At 39.9% G+C, this 26,473-nt stretch overlaps 1 protein-coding gene across 6 annotated transcripts in view; it reads left to right on the top strand.

The window, feature by feature from the left end:
- dgkb (diacylglycerol kinase, beta) overlaps window positions 1-26,473 on the top strand; it is a 159,955-nt gene that overhangs the window by 110,443 nt on the left and 23,039 nt on the right. For all 6 annotated transcript variants that reach the window (XM_055163583.1, XM_055163587.1, XM_055163586.1 and 3 more), the window contains 3 exons: window positions 2,359-2,366; window positions 14,172-14,254; window positions 18,838-19,033. In XM_055163583.1, coding sequence (XP_055019558.1) covers window positions 2,359-2,366; window positions 14,172-14,254; window positions 18,838-19,033 — 287 coding nt within the window. The remainder of the gene's footprint in view (window positions 1-2,358; window positions 2,367-14,171; window positions 14,255-18,837; window positions 19,034-26,473) is intronic.

The raw sequence follows: 26,473 nt of genomic DNA, 5'->3' as shown, positions 1-26,473 counted from the left end.
CTTGTGACGTCATGTGGTAATACAGGAAGTGCTCCACTGGGTTCTTAAACTCCATACATCTTCACTAGAATCATTTGGATTATTTCAGCCCTGGAATTCCCAATATCTGCTGAACAAAATGTAAAAACCTGTTAACCTTTAAACTCCTGCTTCATGACATCACAAGGTGGAACGGAGCATTTTCAGCCTTGTACATGTAGACAGACTAATAATAAAGGATAGCGCTGGGTATCATTAGAAGTTGCCAATACGATACATATTTCAAATTCAAAGGCCACGATACGATACATATCTCGATACATGGGTCACGATACGATACTTATCTCAATACATAGGCCACGATAAAATACATATCTTAATACATGGGGCCCGATACGATACATATCTCGATATATAGGCCACAATGCAATACATATCTCGATACAGTGCACTTCCAATTCAATACGATATATTTCAAATCGATTTGATACGGTTCAGTAAAAATAAAGGCTAAATCATGGCTGTGATACTAAAAGTCTTTGTTAAACCACTTGTGCCAAGTTCATATGAAACACAAACATTTTAATCTTCAAAACAGTGAAAATGTCAAATGTGTCACATGAACGAGTTTCCTTTCTTGGAACAAGCAACAAAACTGTAGCTTTGTAACAAAATAATTTAGTAAAATATACCAAAAAATACTCTTGCTGATATATTGATACAGCAGCCCACAATATCGATACTGTACCATTGCATTAAACAATACGATATAGCGATATTTTGCACACCCCTAGTGAAGGAGGTAACATCATTCAAACATGCTTACATCTCACAAGAATCAATCATTTTGTTTAAACCCATGAGGTTTCAGACCATCTAAAACTGGCTGATGTCTGCATTGTGTCACCATTGTAACTGCTAAACATTCCCCCGTAGACATCAATGCAGATCTTGATGTCTCTGCAAAATATCAGTCATGAAGCTATAATTCATTGGCTGTTTGGTACAGGTGACTCAAACACAGGCCTCCTCCTCCTCCTCCTCGCCGCGGTCACTGGGCACACCTCACCTGGGTCTGGGGCATTTGGTTGGGAGGCAGGCCGGCTCATTTGCATCCACTGTGGGACGAGTGCAAATGGTGCTGTAGGTGGACTTAAGACGCATTAAGATGGTGCCAATGTTTAGACTGCTATAAATCCTGCTGTGAGATTGTCAGGCTCAGGCAAAGCTGCTATTAGCCACAGTAAACAGGAAGACAATTGTTTCGCGCTAGTGTTGAGCCTACAACAGTAACTTCACTTCTTGGTACTGTTGTCATTTGCTAATCTTACACACTTGATTTCAGTATCAAGGAGTAGGTTGGAGTTCTAAACACTGAAATTTCATAAGATATCGTCAAAGGTGTCAATAATATCATTGGCCGTCACATATATTGAATTGCAAGTCTCTTTGTTTGAATTTATTGTGTAGCAGAAACATAAGAAACAGAAAGAACTACACAGACCATGATCCTTTGCTCTGTTCAATGTAGACAGTAGACTGTCATGGCATTTTAAACGGAAAAAAGTATCATATAAACAATTTTGTTAGCCTCCACAAACTATTGCAGTAAGTATAATACTGTGAGATTAATTTTGTGAAAATATCGTAAGCTTTGGATATTGTTACATCCCTAAATCTCCACAACTCCAAGTATGTTTTCATGAGGTTTCAACATTATAACATGCCTTAACTCTTTCCCCCATGAAGACGACATTTGACGACCCCCCTGTTTCCTTAATGACGACTTTTGACACCTCCGCTGTATCACTAAAGACGTGATTTGACGACCTCGAGAAATGGCTCGGTTTTTCACATTTAAACAGAGACTGCGATAGGTAGGGGCCACTACAACCCACACTAGACTGACCATTAGGATTCAAGGATATGTTTTTGCCAATTTTTATCCGAAGTTAATCGAAGTAGTGATGATGGTAGCTTCCGGAAAAAACACAACACGAAACACGTGCAATGGAAAGATCGCGCTGCTGCGACGCACAGTTTTAGAAATAATGAGGAGCGGACGTATTTTATGGATAAGTTTAGAGAAAGTGACTTTTATAGATTTCAAAGTGATGATGAGGGTGATTATAAAGTGGAAAACAGCGATAGCGACGGACTTACAGAGAGTGAATCTTACAAAGATGAGAATGACACTGATGCGTCTGTATGGAGTCCTGCGATATCCAAACAAACTATCCGGGCTTTATACTCGATTATGAACCAAAATTGCCCTGAAATCACTCGTGGAAGTCTGTTTTCTTTTATGCAGTTATGCTCTATGGGTAGAACTAGTAACATATGTATGGGTTGTTCCTAGTAGGCGTCCAGGGGGGAAAGAGTTAAAAGTCCTATATTACGCAAAAGGGACTCTTGTGAGCTTTAAGTCATGTTTTTATGTTGTCACCTCCTCAAAAACATACCTGGAGTTGTACAATACAAAGTAGGAAAAAAATTGAGGCACTCAAAAAGTACAAAATAAATAAAAGCCTTTAATACCACATGGCAGATAAAGTTAAAATACGCCAACGCGTTTCGGCCCTTCGGCCTTCATCAGGACAAACTCCAGATGGTTCTCACAGTGCAGATTTAAAGTAATAGGTGTAGGTCACATGTTCACAGTGGGCTGGCCCACAGTCCCCTTGATGCATGATGGGACATGTAGGCCTTAACAAATTTTAATTACAGGCTATACAAGTTCAAATACAATAATACAAGACATAAATGGTACAAATCCCAACAACCAATACATAGAAAGATACATTATATGAAAATAGTATAAAATAGTATAAAAAACTCAAATAAAAAGATACATAGTGTAAGGATATATGTAGTGCGATAATTCAAAAGTGCTTCAGCTATAGTTTGCATAATATATTTAAGAGCTAGTCTTAAATAATTTCATGAAGACAGGGATATAGAGCAAGGATCGATTACACATTTAAAGCTTGTGGTTTTAAAGGAAGGGGGAGAAATCTGCCTCTCTATTGAGTCCTGGAAACTGTGTAGCCTTGAGAGTGTAGATCCAGTGCCTCAGTTTTTTTCCTACTTTGTATTTGAGACTGGTCCCTACATTGAAGAACACCTAAAGAACAATTCTGCACATTTTTTGCATATCCAAGTAGCACTCCTGCCCCAAAAGCTTTGCATACCTGGAGTTGTGTTTTGTTTCATTCACATGTTTCAAGAAGTCTTTGTTATTAATCTTTCTGTATCACCCAAACTGAGAATGCTCTGTTCCTTGTGTTGTCATTAAGAGGTAGTTTTGAAGATGACAGCTACCTTTTACCTTTTTTCAATAGAGATTGGCAATTCCAGGACTGAAATAATCCTTCTAGTGAAGGCAAAGGAGAAAGCTCTCGAAGGGCTCAGACATCATCTGGTTATTATCTGTCTCCCATTTACAACTTCATCCTCAAAACAAAGAAAACAATACATTCCTGGGTCAGGTCCAGAGGTGTGAAAGCCACCAGGGGCCTGAAAGACTATGCTAATATGACTCCCCACTTAGTGCAGTGCAACAGATCGAGCTCAGTGTTTCCCAAACTTTTTTTTCATGGGGCCCATATTTTAAAAGTTACAAACCTTCACAACCCAAATCAATAGACCTTATTTATAAATCACAAAATAAAGGTGGATTTGACCATTATTGAACATTAATGAGGATATTTTACTGTTGACTGAGTGATCGTGTCTCTGAACAATTAGTATTACTCAGGTTTTCAACAAGGAAAAGCAGCAATAAAAGGATCCATAAGTCGCCTATTTGGACATTAAATGTAGCCCATCTCTTTTTCTTTTCAACATTCAGTTCAACCGGTAATATCCAAACAAAATAGAAATTCAAAATTATACAAAACATGTCTTAACATTTCTCATGAGATAGGTGGGCCAGTCTGCTTTTTTTTGCATTTTTTTTTTTTTTGCATTTTTTGTTCCAGTCCAGGGTGTGGGAGGAGAGCGCAGCAGCAGATCAGTGTCAGAACTGTATATTTCAGACGTACATGCAGATCGTGACAAGGGATGTGAGGGGCACAAGCCCGTCTTTGGGAAACAATGACCTAGCCAACAGAAAGAGAAACTGTAAACAAGTGGCTGTGTTAGTTTCAGTGTGTCCACCAGCGTCTGACAAGAAATGAAGAAGCAGCTTGGATGAGCTGTGAAACGTATTCAACCGAATGAACTTTTGTCCAGTTGACAAACTGAATTTCTCTTTTGTCATGGATTCTACCTGGATGACTGAGGGATTTTATACACCTCCTAGTGAAAGAGTATGAAGTTGAAAACACAGTGGTATCATCATTATTATTGCTATCATGTTATTTATTTTATTATTATGTAGTTATTTTCTAAATTTTTTTATTATTTTTTTCTTTTCTTTCTTTTTAATCTACTTTCTATGTTTATATTGAGTTAATGTGTGTGTGTGGGGAGGGGGGAATAATAGGGCATGTATATTATGATTTATGTGGACAAAAAAGCACTGAATAAATTGCAAATTATGTAAAAAAAAAAAAAAAAAAAAAAAACACAGTGGTATTAACATATGACATCACACGGTGGAACAGAGTTTTTCTGTTTGAGAGAAGACCTCTACATATGTCTAAGTATGTTTGTGAGTTAAATGTGTGTGAATGAAACAAAACAACTCCAGTTTTTGATGAAGAAACAACATTATAACATAGATCAGAAAATAGCGCAATATGTACCGTTTAAAGCTCACAAGAGTCAATTTTGCATAATACAGGACTTTTAATTCCCATATATTGCCAATTCTGATAAGTCCCTCTGTCCACCTCACTCACTCCCAGTCCCCGTGTTGAGGATGAGGGCCTCGGACTGCTCCCTGCCTCCCTCTGGCCTGGCTCTGCTCTCGTATTGACTCAGTTGCACATTATAAATCAAGCCGGACTGGGGCTACCTTGCAAGTACCCTAATGAAAGCTCATTCATAACAAGGCTAAATGGTCCTGACAAAAGTCCTAATGAGGAAATCAATAGCTCCGTGATTGTTACTCTGCTTATACTAATACGTGCCTGTTGTGGTCCATTATTTACTGCTGGGACTGGGATGTGTCAGCACTCCTCTGGCCTCCACCTCCGAGATGAATGGGCCCCTCTCGTGTTCTCGGAGGGATCGGGAGCTGTAGATGTAACCCGGAGTTTGAGTTTGGAGTTAGCGTGAAATGTGAAATAGTGGCATCGCAGCAGTTTCGTCCAAAGACTAATGGTAAGAAATCAGCTCCTGCATTGATTACTGACATGTTTCTGATAAGCGGAGAGGAAGTCTGGGATCAATATTAGGGACTTGCAGATTATGAGGACCTGTGTGTATAAAAAATAAATAAACGAAGAGATATTTTTGTGTTTTCTGCAAGCCAAGTGTTCTGAAGTTTTAACAAAAGGTTTTCAACTGGCAAGAAAAGGTTATAAAGAGAAAGGTTTTGTTAAAGCTTTAGTGGTTGGTAACGCGCAAGGTTTTCAGTTATCTCATTAATTTCTAAATTTTTTTTTTTTTTTATGTTTTTTAATATTTTAGTTTCTATTATATTTAGTTGTTACATCAGTGAAGTAGTGGTAGCCTCTATACACCCAGGTAAAAGTCTTATTATGCACAATGGTATAATGGCATTTATATTTTACCCATGCATGTTTGAGTAATCTAGCGATCTCTCTCATGCCATATTTGGACCCTCCTTACAGTTCCCGGGACAATTCTATCCAAAGCTCCGCCCACAAGTCCTACGTCGCTCAGGTTCACAAATAACGATTCTCCACAAATATACAAAAGAGTGATGCAAAACAATGTAGTACAACTTCACAAACCTGGTGTGATGTGCAGTAGTTTCCTTAGCGGGATGCACGCTGATTGTGTGTTGTGATAGCGCTCTGAGCTGGGAGTGACTTAGTGCAGAGAGCAAAGGGAGGGGGGGATACAGTGAGTCAAAAACGAAACAAAAACTTATAAAACATGTTCTTATTTAGCATTTTCAAAACACCCCCTCTTTAAAGCTGCATTGTGTAACTTGATGGAGCAAATGCTTTTCTCCAAATTACATTATTGTTTTGTCTGGAATGTTACACAGTATTAATTCATTAACCCAGTTAACCCAAAACATGCCACACAGGTCTCCAGGAAGAATAGCTGATAGCTAAAATCAATTAAATACAATCAATCAATGAACCTGCTCTGGTGCTAAAACCTGGTACAATATTTCTCCTGTTAAGGTTAATGTATATTGTGCACTGTCCCTGTCATGCTCTCCTCTGGGTCACATTGACCCGAAGATTTTTTTCCCCTTCCCGCTCTCTTGGGGCGGGTCAATCAGACCCAAAAATGTATTTTCTCACTTGGCAAGAATTTATTTGAAAATAAATTTTTGGGTCTGATTGACTCGCCGAAAGAGAGCGGGAAAGAAAAAGAAATTTTCTTTGGGTCAGTGTGACCCCGAGGAGGGCGTGAGGGTTAAATAAATAAACTATATTCAAAAAATCATTCATTCATCATTGCATTTATATAGCATATTTAAAGACACCCAGAACACTTTACAGTTCATTGCTCATTCACTTCACACTCAATGGTGTAAACTACTACTGTAGCCACAGCTGCCCTGGGTCAGACTGACGGAAGGCTGTCAAATCTGCGCCATCAGCCCCTCTGTCCACCACCAGCACTCACACACTCACCACTTTCTTACTAGGCAATGTTGGCGAAGTGCCTTGCCTAAGGACACAACAACAGTTTTGCCACTGGCGCCCCCCTGTGGCAGCTGGAATTCCCAGCAGTCTCCCATCCTGACGAGATCAGGTTTTGACAAGCTTAAACCTTTCAATCGTCATGGAGACCAGGCCAAGTTACAAGTCAGATCTGTGGAGAGGCCAGCCCGCTCACAGTCAGAATGTTGTTTTTCTAGGTATTTTTGTGCTATAAAACAACCTGTAATTGAATAAATGTAAGGTGGATCTGTTTAATGTCACACTGTGGAACATTCCAAGCAGAGCAAAGATACATAGATATCCATAGAAACAAGCAGGCGACGGACCTCAACCAAAAAGTTACATAGTGCAGCTTTAAGTGAATTTGAATTCATTGTGTTCTTGCTCTTGATCCAGACCAAACTCTCCTGACGTAGCTGTGATCTCTTTCACTCTGTGCTCTCTTTACATGCTTTGAATGGCTCCATTAGTCACCATTCATCATTGGCTTAAACACCTCACTCCTGGAGCTGTAAATTGAGATCTCAAACACTAAACAAATCTCCAGATGACTGTGGTAAGCTAATTCTCAGTGTGGGGCTGCTGTTAGCGCAGTTTGACTTAAGGTGTACGTGGAGCAGTGACTGACAGGTGTAAATAAGAAAAGCAGTGTATAACAGTGGATAATTAGACACAATCACATCCAGTGCATTTACACAGGTGACTGTTCTTACTTTAACTACAGAAAGTGAGATGTGGTGTTCCATTTGAAATCTTTTGGAAGTGAAGCCAGGGAGTCCAATTTGTGAGCTTTTTGTTCGGTTTAATTCTGGTGAAAATATCTCAAAATACACACACGCACTGATGTATGTTCTGGATGTGGGTTTTGGATGGCATTACAATATTCTATAGTCCAATTGATAGTTAGAGGTGACATCACGCTGGGGGGTTCTCCATGCATCTCTATGGTGGAAGTTACCATAGTGACACAATGCACACATAAGCAAACGCTGCACAAGAAAAAAAAAAAAGAAACAAGTTACAAGTTACACAATAACGAGTGGTAAAAATCAAAGGACACACACAAAACTAATCACAAGTTCCCCAAATTAAACCACATAAGTCCACAAACAGAATCGAGTGACCAAATCAAAAAAGGCACAAAACAGAACTAAACTAAACACACAAACACACACAAAATGGCAGACTGACCACCAAGGCCAGCAGCCCCGAACAAGTGCTGGTGATCTCCTTAAATAGGGGGCGGTGGCTGCAGGTGAGGTGGGCGTCGACCTGCCCCACCAATCACAGACCAGGGCTCCTGCAGCAGGAATCAAGAGAACTCGACAAAAATTACACAAACAAATTAGAACTAAGGCCTGGGGCCGTAACAAGCGTTTAGTGGTACTACGTCTATCATTTGTCACTTTTTCAACCTGGCATTCGTCCCCATGATTTCTACAGTCTTTCCCCCTTGTTGCTTCCTATTTAGTTGTAAACTATCTTTGAGTGTCCAAAAAAGCGCTATATAAGTTTGATGTATTATTATTATTATTAATCACTATATTTTCATCTTTATTTGATGTATAAGGAGTTGTAAAAATGTACTGTAGAATACCCGATATATAAAATTGACTGTGGCTGTAGTTGATTTTAAGTGGGCCATACCAAAAGAAAAATCAAAGAAGAATTTGTTAAATGTCTAAATACACTGCAAAAAGTTAAAATTACTTAAATTAAGAACATCTGACTTTATTTGAGTAGATTCAACTTGACAAGTCAAATGATCTACCAATGAAACAAGTGTGTTTTTCTTAATTCAAGCTTACAACATTCCATTTAGTTTCTTATTTTAAGTTAAGTTGTTGTTTTTCTTATGCTTTAAGCCATGGACATTAAACCTTTCTATCTTCATGGAGACCAAACCAGACCAAGTTACAGGTCAGATCTGTGGAGAGGCGACCCAGTTCACAGTCAGCTCACAGTTTTCTAGGTATTTTTGAGCTATAAAATCACCTGTAACTGAATAGGCGAGTTTCATTGTTGACAAAAGCGCGCGTTGCATGTTGGGAATTATTTTGGTCGGCGGCAAGAAACACTAATTCAACATGACGGACAGAGCGAGAAAGCACGTAAAGGGTGTTGATCCCGGTTATTTATCCACTCTAACGGCAGAGGACCCAAGACCATTTGACCAGAAATTGGTCATAAGCATCGACGGACGACAAATCACCCTTTTCAACCCTGACAAAAGGTGGAACAAAAAAAATTTCTGGTCAGAATCGCCAACTACCTGGACAAATATTCACTTCGGCGATATCCACAATGACTTGGTGGAAACTCCTGGGCCATTCACAGCAGAAAAGATGAAAACCTCCAAGAGTCTTGATGTGTTGTTGAACTTGTTGGAGTCCACAGTTTGTTAGGATCTTCTACGTTTGCTCTGCGAATGTTTGAAAGCCGTTTAATTCACCGTTAGCGGTTCTTTTCACTCGGAATACGAAAAAGACATTTTCCTTCTTCCGTGCTTCTATTGGTGCATCCGATAATGCAGCAGGAATTTACCATTATCGGGGATAAAATACGAGGTTACGCACTGTGTTTGACCTCTATCGTGTTTCTTGCCTCCGACCAAAATATTTCCCAGCATGCAACGCGGGCTTTTAATAACAATGACGTCAGCTGAAACTCGCCTATAAATGTAAGGTAGAGGTGTTTAATGTCAACCTGTGGAACATTCCAGGCAGAGCAATGACATCTCCATAGAAACAAACAGGTGATGGACCCTCCACAAGAAAACTCAGCGCACCAATGCATATCAAGTCATTTTAATTTGGATAGATCTGAATTTTTGCAGTGTAAACAACCACCTAGTGTATTTAACCTGGAGTCTACTGCCTTAAACCTTCGCACAGTCGCACTTCACACTGTTTCAATGCCACAACAACACTCACTGATGTGAAAGAAAAGTAATTACTCTCTGGTTTTACCTATGGCATGAAATGATCCTCACCCAAATTCATATGATGTCATGTTTTACACTTAAATGCGTTACCCATGATACCACCAAGGGCCCCTGAGGTCTTCACCTGTTGTCCCCTGCTGTCCTTCTCATTACCCAGCTGTACCTGATATGATCATGGTTTATGGGGGTGCTTTTTTGCTGCTGTGAATTCCATCAGCTGTTAATCTGCAGACTTTCTCCACCTCTTTGTATATAAAATCGTCACAGTTCTGCCTATAGGCTCTATTCACGCTTATGTCACAAACCAGGAAGACGTCAACTTCCTTTGCGGGCTTTGTTCGCGGTCATAAGTCTGACAAAATCTAGGAAAAACGAGAAAATGGCCCAGTTTTCTTCAACTCCATGTCATTGTAGTTTTCCATTATGTTCGGCTAATCAACAAGAACAACCATACCTCAGTTTTCTTCACTTCACCAACACACAACTCCGAGCATACTGGGTACATGCGATTCAAGATAGTCAATTCAAGATGATTCCAAACAGCACATATGTCTGCAGTCTTCATTTTACCGTTGATCACATTTACTTCAGTGGGTTTGATCACAGTCGGTCGGTGAGCCCAGTGTCAGGAACTACACCGGAAGTTGTCATCTCATGTTTCCAAAGATCGTTTTTACTTTTATCCCCAGTCTAGCTCCATTTTCCAGCCTGTTCCGGTCCTCCTTTTGCTGCCTCCCTGCTTTTCATAGAGCTGCCACTCAATCCCTAATCCTCTCAGGGAAATCTATATAAACTCCTCCTGCTCATACAGTCTTTGCTAGATTGTTGACCAGTGAAGAGACATGCTCCTTCTTTGTATCTGAACATGTCTTGTTGCCATTGTGCATTCTGTTTCTGAATTATTCCCTGTTCCAGCCTGTTTATGTGTTTATTCCCATCTTGTTTCTTATAAGGCTATGTTCAGACTGCAGGGCTTCATGACCAATTCAGATTTTTTTGTGATATCCATCGAGAAATAATGACTGATAATGTGACATTAAATCGAGAAAAACATCTAGAAATTCTAAGAAATCAGTTAAATCACTTAAAATCAGCTATTTTAAAATCAAAATCAATACACCTTACATTTATTCAATTACAGGTAGATTTATAGCTCAAAAATAGCAGGAAAAACAGGCATTCTGACTGTGAGCGGGGTCGCCTCTCCACAGACCTGACCTGTAACTTGGTCTGGTTTGGTCTCCATGAAGCTAGAAAGGTTTAATACCATACTGTGAAACATTCCAGACAAAGCAATAACATGCCCATGGAGAAAAGAGTCTGACAAACCCTCCACCAGAAAAGTTACACAATCTACCATTAAGCTGATTTTTTCATGTGATACTTTTACTTTTACTTGAGTAATTTTTAACCCTTGTATTGTGTTAGAAAGCTACACGCGTCTTTAGTGTTACCGGGTCAAATATGACCCGTGATTTAACTCAGCCTGAAAATAAAATACTTAAAAACACTAGTTATCATTATTATTATTATTGTTTTTCACCTCATAACTAACTTAGTATGTGTTCATGTCCATGGAAACACTTTTAATTATTATTATTTTTTGATTACAATAACTGTTTAAATTCACTAATTATATTTTATATAGTGATACAATTAGTAATTATATAATATAATTATACTATAATCATAATAATTTTATATATAATACATATAATATAAATATAATTTATATAAGTATAATTGTATTGGGTGTCAAGAGGCTTGATGACCATGAAATGTCACCTTTTCTTGACTTGAAGGGGTAGTGAAGGGGCCTGTGAGTATGTGTGTGTCTGTGTGTGTGTGCGTCTGCGTGTGTGTGTGTGTGTGTCTGTGTGTGTGTGTGTGTGTGTGTCTGTGCGTGTGTATCAAGATTCTATGAGAAAGTTTGAGTTGATGTTGTGGAGGTGTGGTGAAGGGGCCTGTGAGTATGTGTGTCTGCGTGTGTGTGTGTGCGTCTGCGTGTGTGTGTGTCTGTGCGTGTGTATCTAGATTCTATGAGAAAGTTTGAGTTGATGTTGTGGAGGTGTGGTGAAGGGGCCTGTGAGTGTGTGTGTGTGTGTGTGTGTGTTGTGGGGCACACTGAGCCTTATTTGATCCACAGAGCAGCCCACAGCTTGTAAGTGATGCATAAAACAGCCAGTATTCTCTGCCGGGTCATATTTGACCCGTAACACCACAAATGTCACTTTGTGTTTTTCAGACCTTTACAATTTACTAAAATGGTGAAAATTAATTTTGTTGTGTTAAATTAGTTTTGTTTGACTATTAGATGAAGTCTCGTTCCAATACAAAAAAGCAAATGGTAGTTTTTACATACCTAAACTTGAAAACGAGTCAATTTTGACCTGAACACAATATAAGGGTTAAGTAACACAACTGAGTACTTCATCCACCGCTACACCTCTGTGGGACATGAGGAGGTGAGGAGAGGGTTTACAGCAGCAGCAGGGGGCATCAGCAGAGAAGTTACAATCAGAACTTAGAGAAATATCGGTTATGGAATATCGAAACACATTGAAATTAAAACTTCAAATTCACACGGTCCAACCCTGTCCTGTCCCAGTCCTCTCTAAGTCGTCTCTAAACCCTGTACCCTCCCGCCCGGGCCTCCCCCTCGCTGTATGCAAACACTGGATGGCGTTAATTAGGAGTCTCTAATGAAGCGCAGTGGTGTGTCCAGATGGTGACTGGCCCAGGAGAGGTCATTGATCATCAGCCCGAGCCGTGGGAGGGGAGGGGGACCCGGGGGGAAGTGAGTAAGCACCCCCCCGGCCCGGGCTAATTGAGGGCCAGCGAGATTACCCGCCCCGCACGCCCCTCGCACCCCGGCCGGTGCCCCGCGTCAGGCAGAGAGACCCCCCTGACCACCCCGCCAAGCGCCCCCTGCCAGGTCGTGCCCCCCGCGAGCCGCATTAACTGCTTCGGGCACAGATCATTGGAGCACGTTTGACAGGAAGTGAAATCTGAGTGTTGATATTAATGTGAGAAGAAATATACAGTTTTTCTCATCATAATTTTTATTTTATTTTATTATAGCGGGGGCCCCAATGACAATATTATGTAATTTATATCCTAAAATGTGCTTGTCTTTACACAATTTGAATGAGACATGTAACATTGTAATATTATTATTCTTATTTATTCCAACTTGGGGTGTGCAAAAATATTGAAATATAAATATATCGTATCGTTTAATGTGATGATACAGTATCAATATCGTGGGCTGCTTTATCGATATATATCCAAGAGTATATTTAGGTATATTTTACTCAATTATTTTGTTACAATGTTGATTGTTCAGAGAAAGGAAACTAGTTTATTTGACATTTTCACTGTTTTGATGATTAAAATGTTTGTGTTTCATATGAACTTTGCACAAGAAGTGGTTCAACAAACACTTTTAGTATCACAGAATCGAATTGAAATATATCGTATCGAACCGAAAGTGCACTGTATTGAGATAAGTATCATATCATGGGCTATGTATGGCATCGGCAGCTTCTTTACAATATCCAGCTCTAATTCCAACATCACAATCTCTCCAGAGGAAAAAAAAAAAGGAAAAAAATGTACTGCATTACAACAAAATGACATTAAACGTGCACTGTAACTTTTTGCTTTGGGGTCTGTCACCTGCTTGTTACTATGGAGATGTCACTGCTCGGTCTGGAATGTTCCACAGTATGACATTAAACAAATCGACCATACATTTATACAATTACAGCTGGTTTTATAGCTCAAAAATACCTAGAAAAACGGGTTTGTCTGGTTCCGTGATCCGTGATAACACAAATGTTTAATACCATACTGTGAAACATTCCAGACAAAACAGTAATCTCCATGGACAACACATTTAACGCATCTTCCACCAGAAAAGTTACACAATGCACTTTTAAATTAAGATAAATGAATAATAGCTTGAGTCATCATCTAATGTGAGTACATTTTGACTGTGTGAAACGTTCTGTGTCTTCTATTGGCAAATCTTATTTCAAGAGTTAAAATGTACTCAAATTAAGATACTACTACTACTTAAATAATCTAATATAGTATTTATCTTGACTTTAACGCATTCTCTTATTTAAGATAATAATGTTTTGCTGTGCAAGCATTTGACAATTCTCATCTCTTTTTTGTTTCTGTCTCATTATTGAGTTAAAAAAATGACGCATTCATACTTCAGTACTTCATACATGTTTTTTTTTCTTATATTTAATCAATATATAATCACAATTTTTGAGTTTACAAATAAACTAGTCTAAGTCAAAGTCGGAACTCTGCTCCAGACCATGTGACTGGCTGTGGACTTCTCAAAAAAAAACTTCAAAAATGTCTTCAAACCTGTCTTCTTGTTCATATAATAATAATGGATAATAACAAGAGGATGTTATGAAGCTCACACTGTAATCTTGATGTTGTGTGTGTTTGTGTATCTGTGCAGGACAAAGACAAGCTCTGGTACTTTGAGTTTGGCACCTCCGAGACCTTCTCCGCCACCTGTAAGAAGCTCCATGACTTTCTGGAGGTGGAGGTAAGAGCTCTTTGAAGGACACATACTCTACTGGATTATGTTTGATGTCTGAGGTTTTTTTGTTTGTTTTGTTTTGGTTTTACATTGTGTAACTTTTCCGGTGGAGGGTCTGTCAAATGCTTTTCTCCATGGAGATGTTATTACTTTGTCTGGAATATTTCACAGTATGGTATTAAACCTTTCTATCATCATGGAGACCAAACCAAACCAAGTTACAGGTCAGGTGTGGAGAGGCAGCCCCGTTCACAGTCAGAGTGTCTGTTTTTCAAAGCATTTTTGAGCTGTAAAACCACCTGTAATTGAATAAATGTAATGCAGAGCTGTTTAATGTCATACTGTGGAACATTCCAGGCAGATAAATTACCCATCGATAGAAACATGCAGGTAACGGACCCCAAACTAAAAAGTTATAAAGTGCACCTTTTAAATAAAGTTTTATGAGCTTTAAACTAATTTCACTTGATTCATGTACTGTATGTTTGAGTTATCAGCAGACTTGTTTCTTTTATTTATCCATTTTAGATGAATATTGTGATTTAAAATGTCCAAAATATAACATAATGGTCCCCAGTCTGCTTTAATCCCTTAATCTGAAATAAAACTTTGATTTGACGATTTAATGAAAATGCCCAAACTTCTGAAAGAATGTTACTAAGATGTTTATAGCCATTGAATTTTTAAAAAATAATATTAAATACATCAATCAATTTAAAGGTGCATTGCGCAATGTTTTGGTTGGGGGTCCGTCACCTTCTTGTTTCTATGGATATGTGTATAGATGGATATTATCTGCATTTGACCCACTTTTAGATCTCTCTTGCAAAAATATTCCTTATCATTATATCGATTTTTTGTTACCGTCTACTAGGTCTATCAAGATAATGACTATATCGATATATCGATCATTATAGAGTAGATTAGATACTCTCTTGGGGTCAGTATTTATCATGGGACTTTTTCTTCATACTAGCAAGGAACTTTTTGGTGTTGGTATTCTGTACTATGATCAGATTTGAACTATTTAGTCATTACAATTTACATTTACTTCAACAATATATCCTACTTCAAAATGTGTTATCGTGACAGACCTACTTTCTACTTTATGAGGTATTAAAGGGACAGTGGGATTTTGGACATAGGGCCTCATTTCCTAATGAGCCAGAGTGTTGGAGACGTGGAGACACTTTTTAAAATATTCCATCCAGTCCTTGTGTTTGCAGAGGTCGCTGGTGCTAGGCTAGTGCATGTCAATGGCCATTGTTAGCCTGCCACTAAAAACAGTCTTTCCCACTCCACAAAACACCCGAAACAAAACTATTATTACACCAAACTGTCGATGTAAATGTCTGTGTCGACAGAATAATTTTAAAAGTAAAACCAAACTTGCATTTGAAGGATTTATGTCTGAGCAACCGCAGTGAGCTGTACTTCCTGATAGAAAGCTTGGCAGCGGCGGACTGATATATGTGAAAATAGTCCCTCAACATGTGACAATTCATGTAATGCAAGGTTAGTTTTATTTCAAACATTATTCTGTCAACACAAACATTTACATCGACAATCTGGTGTAATAATAGATTTGTTTCGGGTGTTTTGTGGAGTGGGTAAGTCTGTTTTTAGTGGCAGGATAACTATGGCCATTGACATGCACTAGCCTAGCACCAGCGAACTTTGCAAATACAAGGACTGGATGGAATATTTAAAAAAAGTGTCTCCACATGTTTCCATCACTCTGGCTCACTAGGAAATAAGGTCGTATGTCCAAAATTCCTGACTATCCCGTTAAGGTATCCAAGTGTATCACTCATAAAATATACATTGGGCAATTTCATCAAGGCAAGTTCTTTTACCAGCCTGTCTGCCTAATACAAAGTTTACCTCTCCTAAGAAGAATCTTTTTAACAGTAAAGGTGCACTATGTAACTTTCTGGGGGTCAGTCACTTGTTTGTTTCTATGGATTTGTCATTTCTCTGCCTGGAATGTATCCATTCCCTCAAAATTGACAAATTATAAAAAAAATTAAAAAAAAAATAAAAACAAACAGCATTACCTTACATTAAATACAGATTACGTTACATTACAGATTACTTACATTAAATTAGAGGTGTTTTTATTACTCAAAAATACAAAAAAAACCAAAACAAAACACAGATCTGATGTGTAACTTGGTCTGGTTTCGTCTTAATGAAAATAGAAAGTAAGGGTGCAAAAATATTTAAATATTGATATATCAGATTGTTTAATGTGATGATACAGTATCAATATCGTGGACATCTGGATCGATATATCACCAATAGTATTTTTTGGTATATTTTACTCAATTATTTTGTTACTGAGCTACGGTTTTGTTGCTTGTTCAGAGGAAAGAAACTCATTAATGCGACACATTTCACATTTTCACTGTTTTGATGATTAAAATGTTTGTGTTTCATATGAACTTTGATCAAGAAGTGGTTTAACAAACACTTTTAGTATCACAGCCATGATTTAGCCTTTATTTTTATTGAACCGTATCGAATCAATTTGAAATATATCTTTTTGAACGGAAAGTGCACTGTATCGAGATATGTATCGTATCGTGGCCCGTGTATTGAGGTATGTATGGTATCGGCAACTTCTAATAGAAAGGTTTAAAGCCATACTGTGAAACATTCCAGACAAAGCTATAACATCTCCATGGAGAAAAGCATTTGACGGATGCTCCACCGGCAAAGTTACACCAAGTTTCACCTTTTAAGATCCAAAACGTCATATACTGTGACCTGTATAATCTCCATTACAAACAATTAAACGTGATCTTCTTCAGTCTGTGTACGTCTGGTCATTACAGTACGTCTAATGTAAGTCTGTGTTAATCTAATACTGCAGTTACCTCTATTAAGCGTGCCTCTTTATTCCATTGAGTTGAACAGGCTCCATAAATAGCCCTCTTTGTAGCTCGCTGAAGTGTGACGCGCGCTCCCACCTCTCCGCGTCGCGCGCTAACACACAGGTAATTAGCCCGTATGACCCCGCTGTGTGCGATATTGAGTGATAATGAAGATGGCGTCCGCTCTATTCATCTTCCCCAGGTTTGAGTCGCTCACGGGGCCTTTTTTTTTTTTTTTTTTTACCCACAGGCCGGTGACAGGGGCCGGTATGGGGCTGGGATCACACGGCCTCGGGGTCTGCTCTGATGCTCCGACGCCGTGCTGTGGTTGGAGTAAAACGTGAACGATATGATTTTCAAGAAATAAATCTTCAGATAACCTCTAAATTTATTTTGTTACAGTGCTACAGTTTTGTTGCTTGTTCAGAGGAAGGAAACAAATTTTTGCAACACATTTGACATTTTCACTGTTTTGATTATTAAAATGTTTGTGTTTCATATGAACTTTGGTCAAGAAGAAGACTTTTAGTATCACAGCCATGATTTAGACATTATTTTTTAACTGAACCGTATCGAATCGATTTGAAATATATCGTATCGAATCGAAAGTGCACTGTATCGAGATATGTATCATATCGTGGCCCATGTATTGAGGTATGTATGGTATCGGCAACTTCTAATAGAAAGGTTTGAAGCCATACTGTGAAACATTCCAGACAAAGCTATAACATCTATGCAAGTTTCAGTTTGTGTTTCCAGAATAAAATGACAAATTATTCAAATACGCCTTATTTATTTGGTTCTATGTTATAGTATAGGTCCTATAGGGCAATTTTCAAGTGCCTTCAGTAACCTCTTCATTAATTAATTCATTAATTATGCATAAAATTTGCATAAAATTGTATGCGTAAAAATGTCATTCTCAGTATTTGGACAGGCCTCACGTGAAAGCTCAGAACCTCCAGAATTCACTCCCTGAGCTGCAGAGGCTGTGCTAGAAGAAGAGAAGAAGAGTTTTTTTTTTTCTGTATATGAATGACTGAGGTGGTGATTTAGCCGATTTGCCCAATTTGGCCAACTGACAATATACTTAAAATTTCTATAACAAAAAGTTGATTGACGCAGTGTGTTACAACTTTATCTTTGAGTTTTAGGACTTTGTACTTTTGGCACATAAAGACAAACGGAAACCGGTGAAGATCCAAACTTTTAACCTCAGAGCCTCACCTCAGAAGACAGCGGTCAGTCAGAGAGACACTCCAAAGACAGGAAGCACGCAACTGCAGCTCAACTAAAACTTTAGACGACTGAAGTTCCATACGTGGATTTTGTGTATTAGATGTAGTTATAGCCAGGAATTATTTTGACAGAGACATGGATGCACAACACGTCTCATCCATTTTTTTTTTTTCCATAGCTGATGCCGATATAAATTGTTTAAAATCCAGAGAAGTCGATGGCCGAGAAGCCGATATATTTGTTCTTATATAAGTCCAAATATCTATAGAAGTGAACAACGTGCAGCAGCTCTCCTGTGTACAAAGTTTGTCTCTTTACTGCACAGTATTATCACACAACTTCACAATATTTGCATTTATTCCTCATCAGAAAACGTCCCATTTTGCAGAGTCAGGAGCAAAACTACGCTGCGCCTTCTTTAGCCGTGTCATATTAGGACCAGTTGTGAACCACGTTTTGTCTCCTCCTGTGCAGTGTGACGGAGTGACTCTGGACCTGAGCGCCATCTCCCTGGAGGGCATCGCCGTCCTGAACATTCCCAGCATGCACGGCGGCTCTAACCTGTGGGGCGAGAGCAAGAAGAGGAGGGGCCACCGCAAAGGGGCCAAGAAGAGCCAGGACAAGAGGGCCCCCGTGCTGGACCCCAAGGAGCTCATGTTCGCTGTGCAAGGTAAACAGATACACACAGGCTCAAGAATCGTCACAGAATCACTTGATTCATTAATCGACATGACTCTAATATTTGCTGGATCAGGTATCGGCTCCAACATATCGGTTCTGCAGATATTCTGGAGATATTTATAGGTTACAGTTGGTCCAGAAAGTCTCATAATGTTTGAGCTTTTAATACACAAAGTTGTTCTGGAGTTACTTGAGAGATAAATAAGAGCTTCATGACACATTTTGTCATACAATATTTCTTGTTTGTAGGAAAATAAAGTTTATTTTTAGTACCTGTACTGGTATCTGTTGATATCGAATATCAGCAGATACTTAAAACCATGGAGCCATCGAAATCGGTATCGGAAATGGAGGCTCTGGATCGGTGCATCTTGTAATTTCCATGACTATTATTAAAAGGCACTTTCTGGAGCTGGCACGTCACATGAATCATTTTCATTTCATTATTTATTTATTTATTTATTTGTAAAGGGTCAGCACATATTAATGAACATTTAAAATTATAAACATGTAATGATTATAGCCAGCGTGGCAAATTTTCATCTTCAGTCATGTGAAATCATCTACAGGACAGGGAAAAGTACAGCAACAATCACATAAAAGAATATAGCACCAGCACACTCACTATACACAGTTCATTTCAAACATCAAGAGTTTAAGAGTTAAACCAACAACCCCTCAATAAAAAAAAAAACAAATAAATAAATACATTTGTAATTTGGTTAAACATAGTGACAGATTTGACCATTGAACATCACTGTTTAAAGCTCAAATTTCTAAAATTTCTGTCGACTTGCCTGATTACAGTTAATACTTTAGCAGAGTGTGGAACATTTTAAAAAAAAGAAATAACATCATCGTTGAGACCCAGTTGTGGATGAAGTACTCAATTTTGTTACTTAAGTAAAAGTACAGATACAGGAGCAAAATATTACTCAAGTAATAGTAGTAAGTAGTAGTAAGTATCACATGAAAATTCTACTTAAGTAAAAGCATAAAAACTGTACTTAAAGAGCAAAATGTAAAAGTATTTTTTTTAGAACAATTAAGTGATTTTGATAAAGAATTTAGCATTATTAAAAAGCCGCAACACATAAAAAAGCCACAACACATAAAAAAGCCACAACACATTAAAAAGCCTCAACGGAAGTGACCGTGTTACTCTATTTTCCGACGGACTGATCAAGCGGCAAGTGAAGAAGAAGAACTATAATGTGAAAAGTAAAGGAACGGAGAAGTTGGAAACGTAAGTAAAAGTAATTTATTGTTTTATCATTATTTGTTTCACGTTGTAGTTCTTCTTCTTCACTTGCCGCTTGATCGGTCCGTCGGAAAATAGAGTCCCGCGGTCACTTCTGTTGTGGCTTTTTAATGTGTTGCGGCATTTGCGTTTGTGTTGTGTTGTTTGTATTTGTTGCGGCGTTTGCATTAAAATAGAGTCCGTTGTGGCTTTTTTGGCGTGTTGTGGCTTTTTTTTGGTTTGTCGTGGCTTTTTGTTGCGTTGTCGCGTTTGTTGTGACCCCTCTCGGCTTCCGTACAAATGCAGTGAAGTAAAAGTAAAAAAGTTTCCACTGTAAAATGTTAATAAGTAAAGTGCAGATGCGTAAAATGTGCACTTAAGTATCGTTGTCTGTCTTATTTTGATAATCCAGAGCAAAAAATAAATAAATAACACTGTGGTTTTGTGTCACTAGCAGTCGCCGCTCATCTCATATCCCTGTCATGTTTATTCAGTAACTTCCAATTGTGTTTTCTAATTCTGCTTCTCCTGAAAACGATGTCGGTTGGACTTCATCATTTCCAGATTGCATCACGCTCGTTGTTTGTTTTGGTGTTAGTTATTTGTAACTCATTCACCTGATCTGTGGCACGCCGACGCCCCGCGGCCACTCCTCTGGTCGTCCTTGTCCAATCCAGGTCCAACTTTGCGGAACTTTCTCGTGTTCATGAATATTTCACAGACGACAAGGTGAATCAGGGGCTTTTGTTTGGCGAGGGGAGCAGAGAGAGGCAGAGAGGAGTAGAGATGTCGTGGCGCTGGCTGTCAGGGCGGGGGCAGCGCTCGGGGCAGTGTTAATGGGACCGGACTGGGGGCTACCCAAAGAACATTTACGTCAAAGGAGAGGAAGGGGAAAGAGAAAAATAGAGGGGGAGGGAGAGAGGGAGAGAAAGAGAGAGAGAAAATAAGAGGGAGACACAGAGAAAATGAGAGTAAGAGAGAGGGAGAGAGAAAGAAAGACAGAGAGAAAAAGAGAGAGGGAGAGAACGAGGGAGAGTAAGAGAGGCAAAGTGAGGGTAAGAGAGAGGGGGAGTAAGAGAGGGATAGAGAAAGAGAGACAGAGAGAGAGAGGGAGTGAGGGGAAGAACGTATAAGAGATGAAAAGAGAGTAAGAGACAGAGAGAGAGAAAGCGAGAGTAAGAGAGGTGGAGAGAGGGAAAGAGAGAGTGAGAGGAAAAGAGAGAGGAAGAGAGTATAAGATATGGAGAGTGTGAGGGTAAGAGAGAGAGGGAGAGAGAGTAAGAGAGAGAGAAAGAGAGACAAAGAAGAGTCGGAGAGAGAGAATATGGGAGGGAGAGAAAGAGAGAGTGACAGTAAGAGGGAGACACAGAGAAAATGAGAGAGTAAGAGAGAGAGAGAAAGAAAGACAGAGAGAGGGAGAGAACGAGATAGAGTAAGCGAGGGTAAGAGAGAGGGGGAGTAAGAGAGGGATAGAGAAAGAGAGAGAATAAGAGAGAGGGAGAGAGAAAGAGAGACAAAGAGAGAAAGAAAGAGGGAGAGAGAGAAAGAGAGAGTGAGAGACAGAGAGAGAGAGAGGAGTGAGGGGAAGAACGTATAAGAGATGAAAAGAGAGTATGGGAGAGAGTAAGAGAGAGACAGAGAGAGGAAAAGAGAGAGTAAGAGGAAAAGAGTGAGAAAGACAGGGAGTAAGAGAGAGAGAGAGAGTAAGAGGGGGAGCAAGGGAAAGAGAGAGAGGAACAATAAGAGAGAGGGAGTGAGGAAGAGAGGGGAAGAGAGTATAAGAGATGGAGAGAGAGTATGGGAGGGAGAGAGAGAGGGAAAGAGAGAGGAGGAAAGTATAACAGACAGAGGGAGAGAGTAAGAGAGTGAGAGTAAGAAAAGAGACAGGCAGAGGGAGAGTGGAGAGAGACAGAGAGAGTGAGAGTAAGAGAAGGAGAAAGTATGGGAGGGAGAGAGAGTAAGAGAGCGTGAGAGTAACAGAGAGACAGAGAGAGAAAGCGAGAGTGAGTGAGAAAGCGAGAGTAAGAGACAGTGAGAGAGAAAGCGAGAGTAAGAGAGGTGGAGAGAGGGAAAGAGAGAGAGTGAGAGGAAAAGAGAGAGGAAGAGAGTATAAGATATGGAGAGTGTGAGAGGGAGTGTGAGGGTAAGAGAGAGAGGGAGAGAGAGAAAGAGAGTATAAGAGTCGGAGAGACAGAGTATTGAAGGGAGAGAAAGAGAGAGTGAGAGTAAGAGGGAGACACAGAGAGAAGGAGAGAGTAAGAGAGAGAGAAATAGAAACAGAGAGAGAATGAGAGAGAGAAAGAGAGACAAAGAAGAAAGAAAGAGGGAGAGAGTAAGAGAGAGAGAGAAAGAGAGTATAAGAGTCGGAGAGAGAGAATATGGGAGGGAGAGAAAGAGAGAGTGACAGTAAGAGGGAGACACAGAGAAAATGAGAGAGTAAGAGAGACAGAGAGAAAGAGAGAGAGAAAAAGAGAGAGGGAGAGAACGAGATAGAGTAAGTGAGGCAAAGCGAGGGTAAGAGAGAGGGGGAGTAAGAGAGGGATAGAGAAAGAGAGTAAGAGAGAGGGAGAGAGAGGGAGAGAGAAGAGAGAGAGAAGAGAGAATAGAGAGAGAGAAAGAGAGAAAGAAAGAGGGAGAGAGAGAAAGAGAGAGTGAGAGTAAGAGAGAGAGAAAGAGAGAGAAAAGAGAGAGAGTAAGAAAGAGAGGGAGAGAAAGTAAGAGAGAAAGAGAGTATAAGAGTTGGAGAGAGAGAGTATGGGAAGGAGAGAAAGAGAGTGAGAGTAAGAGGGAGACACAGAGGAAATGAGAGAGTAAGAGAGAGAGAAAGAAGGACAGAGAGAAAAAGAGAGAGGGAGAGAATGAGATAGAGTAAGCGAGGCAAAGCGAGGGTAAGAGAGAGGGGGAGTAAGAGAGGGATAGAGAAAGAGAGAGAATAAGAGAGAGCGAAAGAGAGAGGGAGAGAGAAAGAGAGAGAGAGAGAGAAGAAAGAGAGAGAGAAAGAGAGAGAGAGAGAGAAGAGAGAGAGAGAGAGTAGAGAAGAGAGAGAGAGAGAGAGAGTAAGAGAGAAAGAGAGTATAAGAGTCGGAGAGAGAGTATGGAAAGGAGAGAAAGAGAGTGAGAGTAAGAGGGAGACACACAGAGAAAAGGAGAGAGTAAGAGAGAGAGAAAGAGAAAGACAGAGAGAAAAGAGAGAGGGGAGAATGAGATAGAGTAAGCGAGGCAAAGAGAGGGTAAGAGAGAGGGGGAGTAAGAGAGGGATAGAGAAAGAGAGAGAATAAGAGAGAGGAAAGAGAGAGGAGAGAGAAGAGAGACAGAGAGAGAAAAGAGAGAGGGAGAGTAAGAGAGAGAGAGACAGAGAGAGAAAGAGAGAGAGAGTAAGAGAGAAAGAGAGTATAAGAGTCGGAGAGAGAGTATGGGAAGGAGAGAAAGAGAGAGTGAGAGTAAGAGGGAGACACAGAGAAAAGGAGAGAGTAAGAGAGAGAGAAAGAGAGACAGCAAGAGAAAGAGAGAGGGAGAGAGAAAAGGAAGAGAGTATGAGAGACGGAGAGAGAGTCTGGGAGGGAGAGAGAAGAAGAGAGAATGTGAGTAAGAGAGAGACAGAGAAAGAGAGAAGGAAAGAGAGAGAAATAGACAGAGCATGAATGAATGAAGACCTTTTTCTATATTGATCATTTGTTTGCAGCTGATATCATCAACATTTCCGGGCCGTGTGATGCTAACTGTAGGCACTGCTCTGTCTGAACATTTCCTCCTCAAATTTGACTTTAATCTGATTTTTATTTTAACACAATTTGACCAGACAACGTCGACTTAGTTGGAATTACAACAAGTGAACGGATCTGTGCTGTTACACAAGTTTTTCCGTTACTCACTCTCACTTTTTTGCTGAAAATCAAACTCCTAAACAGGTTTTAAGTAAATATTCTGTGTACTGATGGAAAAAATACTAGAACATAACTCATGTTTTTGACCAGGAACAACATTTTAAGACAAAAAAATTGAACTGTACCATGAAAGGAGTTGTGGTAATGAGGATATATTGTACCTTCCATGCTTTGTGTTTTGGTTTTTTGACACGTCACTGGGGGTGGATGTTTCTCGTCTTCGTACGGACATGACAGCGAGGGTCCTCAAGATGGCCGCCGCTCTCCCTCGTGACACTTCACACGCGGTAACATCTCTGTGTACTGCCCCCGTTCGCCGCGCCCTCCGGAATACGCCGACCCGTGTACGAGCGCTTTGTTCGGGCCGTTGCCTCGCAGGGCCGCGCTTTCAGATGTCCTCCTCTTCGGCGCAACGGTGTTACTGGGGTTTAGATCAAACAGCAGCGGCTTTTTGGTTTGAGAAAATGTACTGAAAAGAGATGTAATACCTTGTTTTTTCATTAAGGCCTCAGACAAGATAAACAATGTAAAAGCACAGGCGAGGGACTAAAGATTAGACAATGCATTTAAGTCATTTCACTCACGTTCATCCTGCCAACAGACGTGTTTTATCCACATTTAAAGGGCTCGTATTAGGATATTTTCGGATCTACACTGTGTTATAATGTTGTTTCCTCATCACAAACAGACCTCGAGTTGTGTTTTGTTTCACTCACATGTTTACACAAATTACGCATACCGTATTTTCCGGAGTATAAGTCGCACCAGCCAAAAAATGCGCAATGAAGAAGAAAAAAACATATATAAGTCGCACTTTTTGGGGAAATGTATTTTATAAAATCAGAGACTAGGAACCGACATTTCATCTTGATAGGCAAGTTCTAATAATAACAATAGAACAGAACAACAGGCTGAATAGGCGTTAATATGGCTGCGTTCAGACTGCAGCCTGAAGTGACCCAAATCCGATTTTTTGGCCCCTATGTGACCTGTATCTGATCTTTTAATGACAGTCTGAACGACACAGATCCGATTTTTTCAAATGCGACCCAGGCCACTTGGATATGTGCTCCTGAAACCGATACATATCTGATCTTTTGACATGCGACTTCAGTCTGAACAGCCAAAGTGCATTCATCCACCTACACGTTATCAACAAGCCACAAACGTCACTATTCTGCGCTGAAGTAGGTGAAAATTGTTTATGAACTCTGTGTCACTGAAGTGAAGCACATCACCACTCACCACTCTTGGCTCCGTCTCCACATCCACACGTTCCTTTCAACGGACGTCGCTGCCGCTGCCCCACAAAACACCACGGCCAAAAACCTCGTCCTTCTCCTTCTCAGATTTCTCCTCAAAACAAGTAAGTTGTTCATGTTCTGGCTCCGGTACGAGAGGAACTTTAAAATCTCCAGGTGCTCAATACTCGCGTTCATGTTTGGACAACTTCCGTAAACACAGAGCACGCTCGCTGCGGTTGACGTCATCGTGTCCTCCAGTGCGCATGCAGGACACTTTCAGGCCGTTTAATGTTCACACTGGAGTCACATACAAGTCACATTTAATTGGAAATGTGAACGACCTCGCAAAAACATCGGATTTCACAAAAAAATCGGAATTGAGCGTTAAGCCCTGCAGTCTGAACGTAGCCTAAGTTAAAGTAACATATTAACAGTTTTTCAATTATAGCATAAATAACAGACTCACAGTCTCACTCCAAATCACTAAATCCATTGAATTCTTCATCCTCAGTGTCACTTCTGTACAACCTCCAGAGATAAACTATAAATCCATGAGGTAAACAGAGCGCTGCTTCCTCTTCTGTGTAGCTGTCGTCAGACTCAGCATCAGTTCCAGTTAGAATTATTCCGGCCTTTCTGAATCCCGACAGGATGGTTTCGATTGTCATTGAAGTCCAAGCTTTGTCCAGTAACTTCCAGGAAAGTTGCACGGTGCACTTTCCCGGTTACACTGAAGCTGTGTTCTTCATCACCGCTTTCTGCCAGTCCCTCACAAGTTTCTCACTCACTCCAAACTTTCTTTTACAGTTTTCAGCTGAATATTTCACTATTTGCAGCGAGACAGCGGCTTTTTCTACAGGAGACATGCGCAGCAGAGTGCGAAGTGACAGTGGTACAGGAGTAATAGTAGTACTAGATACTGACACACAAGACTAGAGCCTCTCGCGGCTGTTAGTCTGAAAATTTTAGTATAGAAGTCGCACTGGAGTATAAGTCGCAGGAAACACCCAAACCATGAAAAAAGTGCAACTTATAGTCCAAAAAATATGGTATATATTTGA

The sequence above is a fragment of the Boleophthalmus pectinirostris genome, unplaced genomic scaffold (genome assembly GCF_026225935.1).
Source record: "Boleophthalmus pectinirostris isolate CB_2022bp ecotype Guang Dong unplaced genomic scaffold, ASM2622593v1 HiC_scaffold_6, whole genome shotgun sequence".
Classification (NCBI taxonomy): domain Eukaryota; kingdom Metazoa; phylum Chordata; class Actinopteri; order Gobiiformes; family Gobiidae; genus Boleophthalmus; species Boleophthalmus pectinirostris.
The sequence above is the reverse complement of the archived record's forward strand: the minus strand, read 5'-3'. Positions and strand labels throughout refer to the sequence as shown.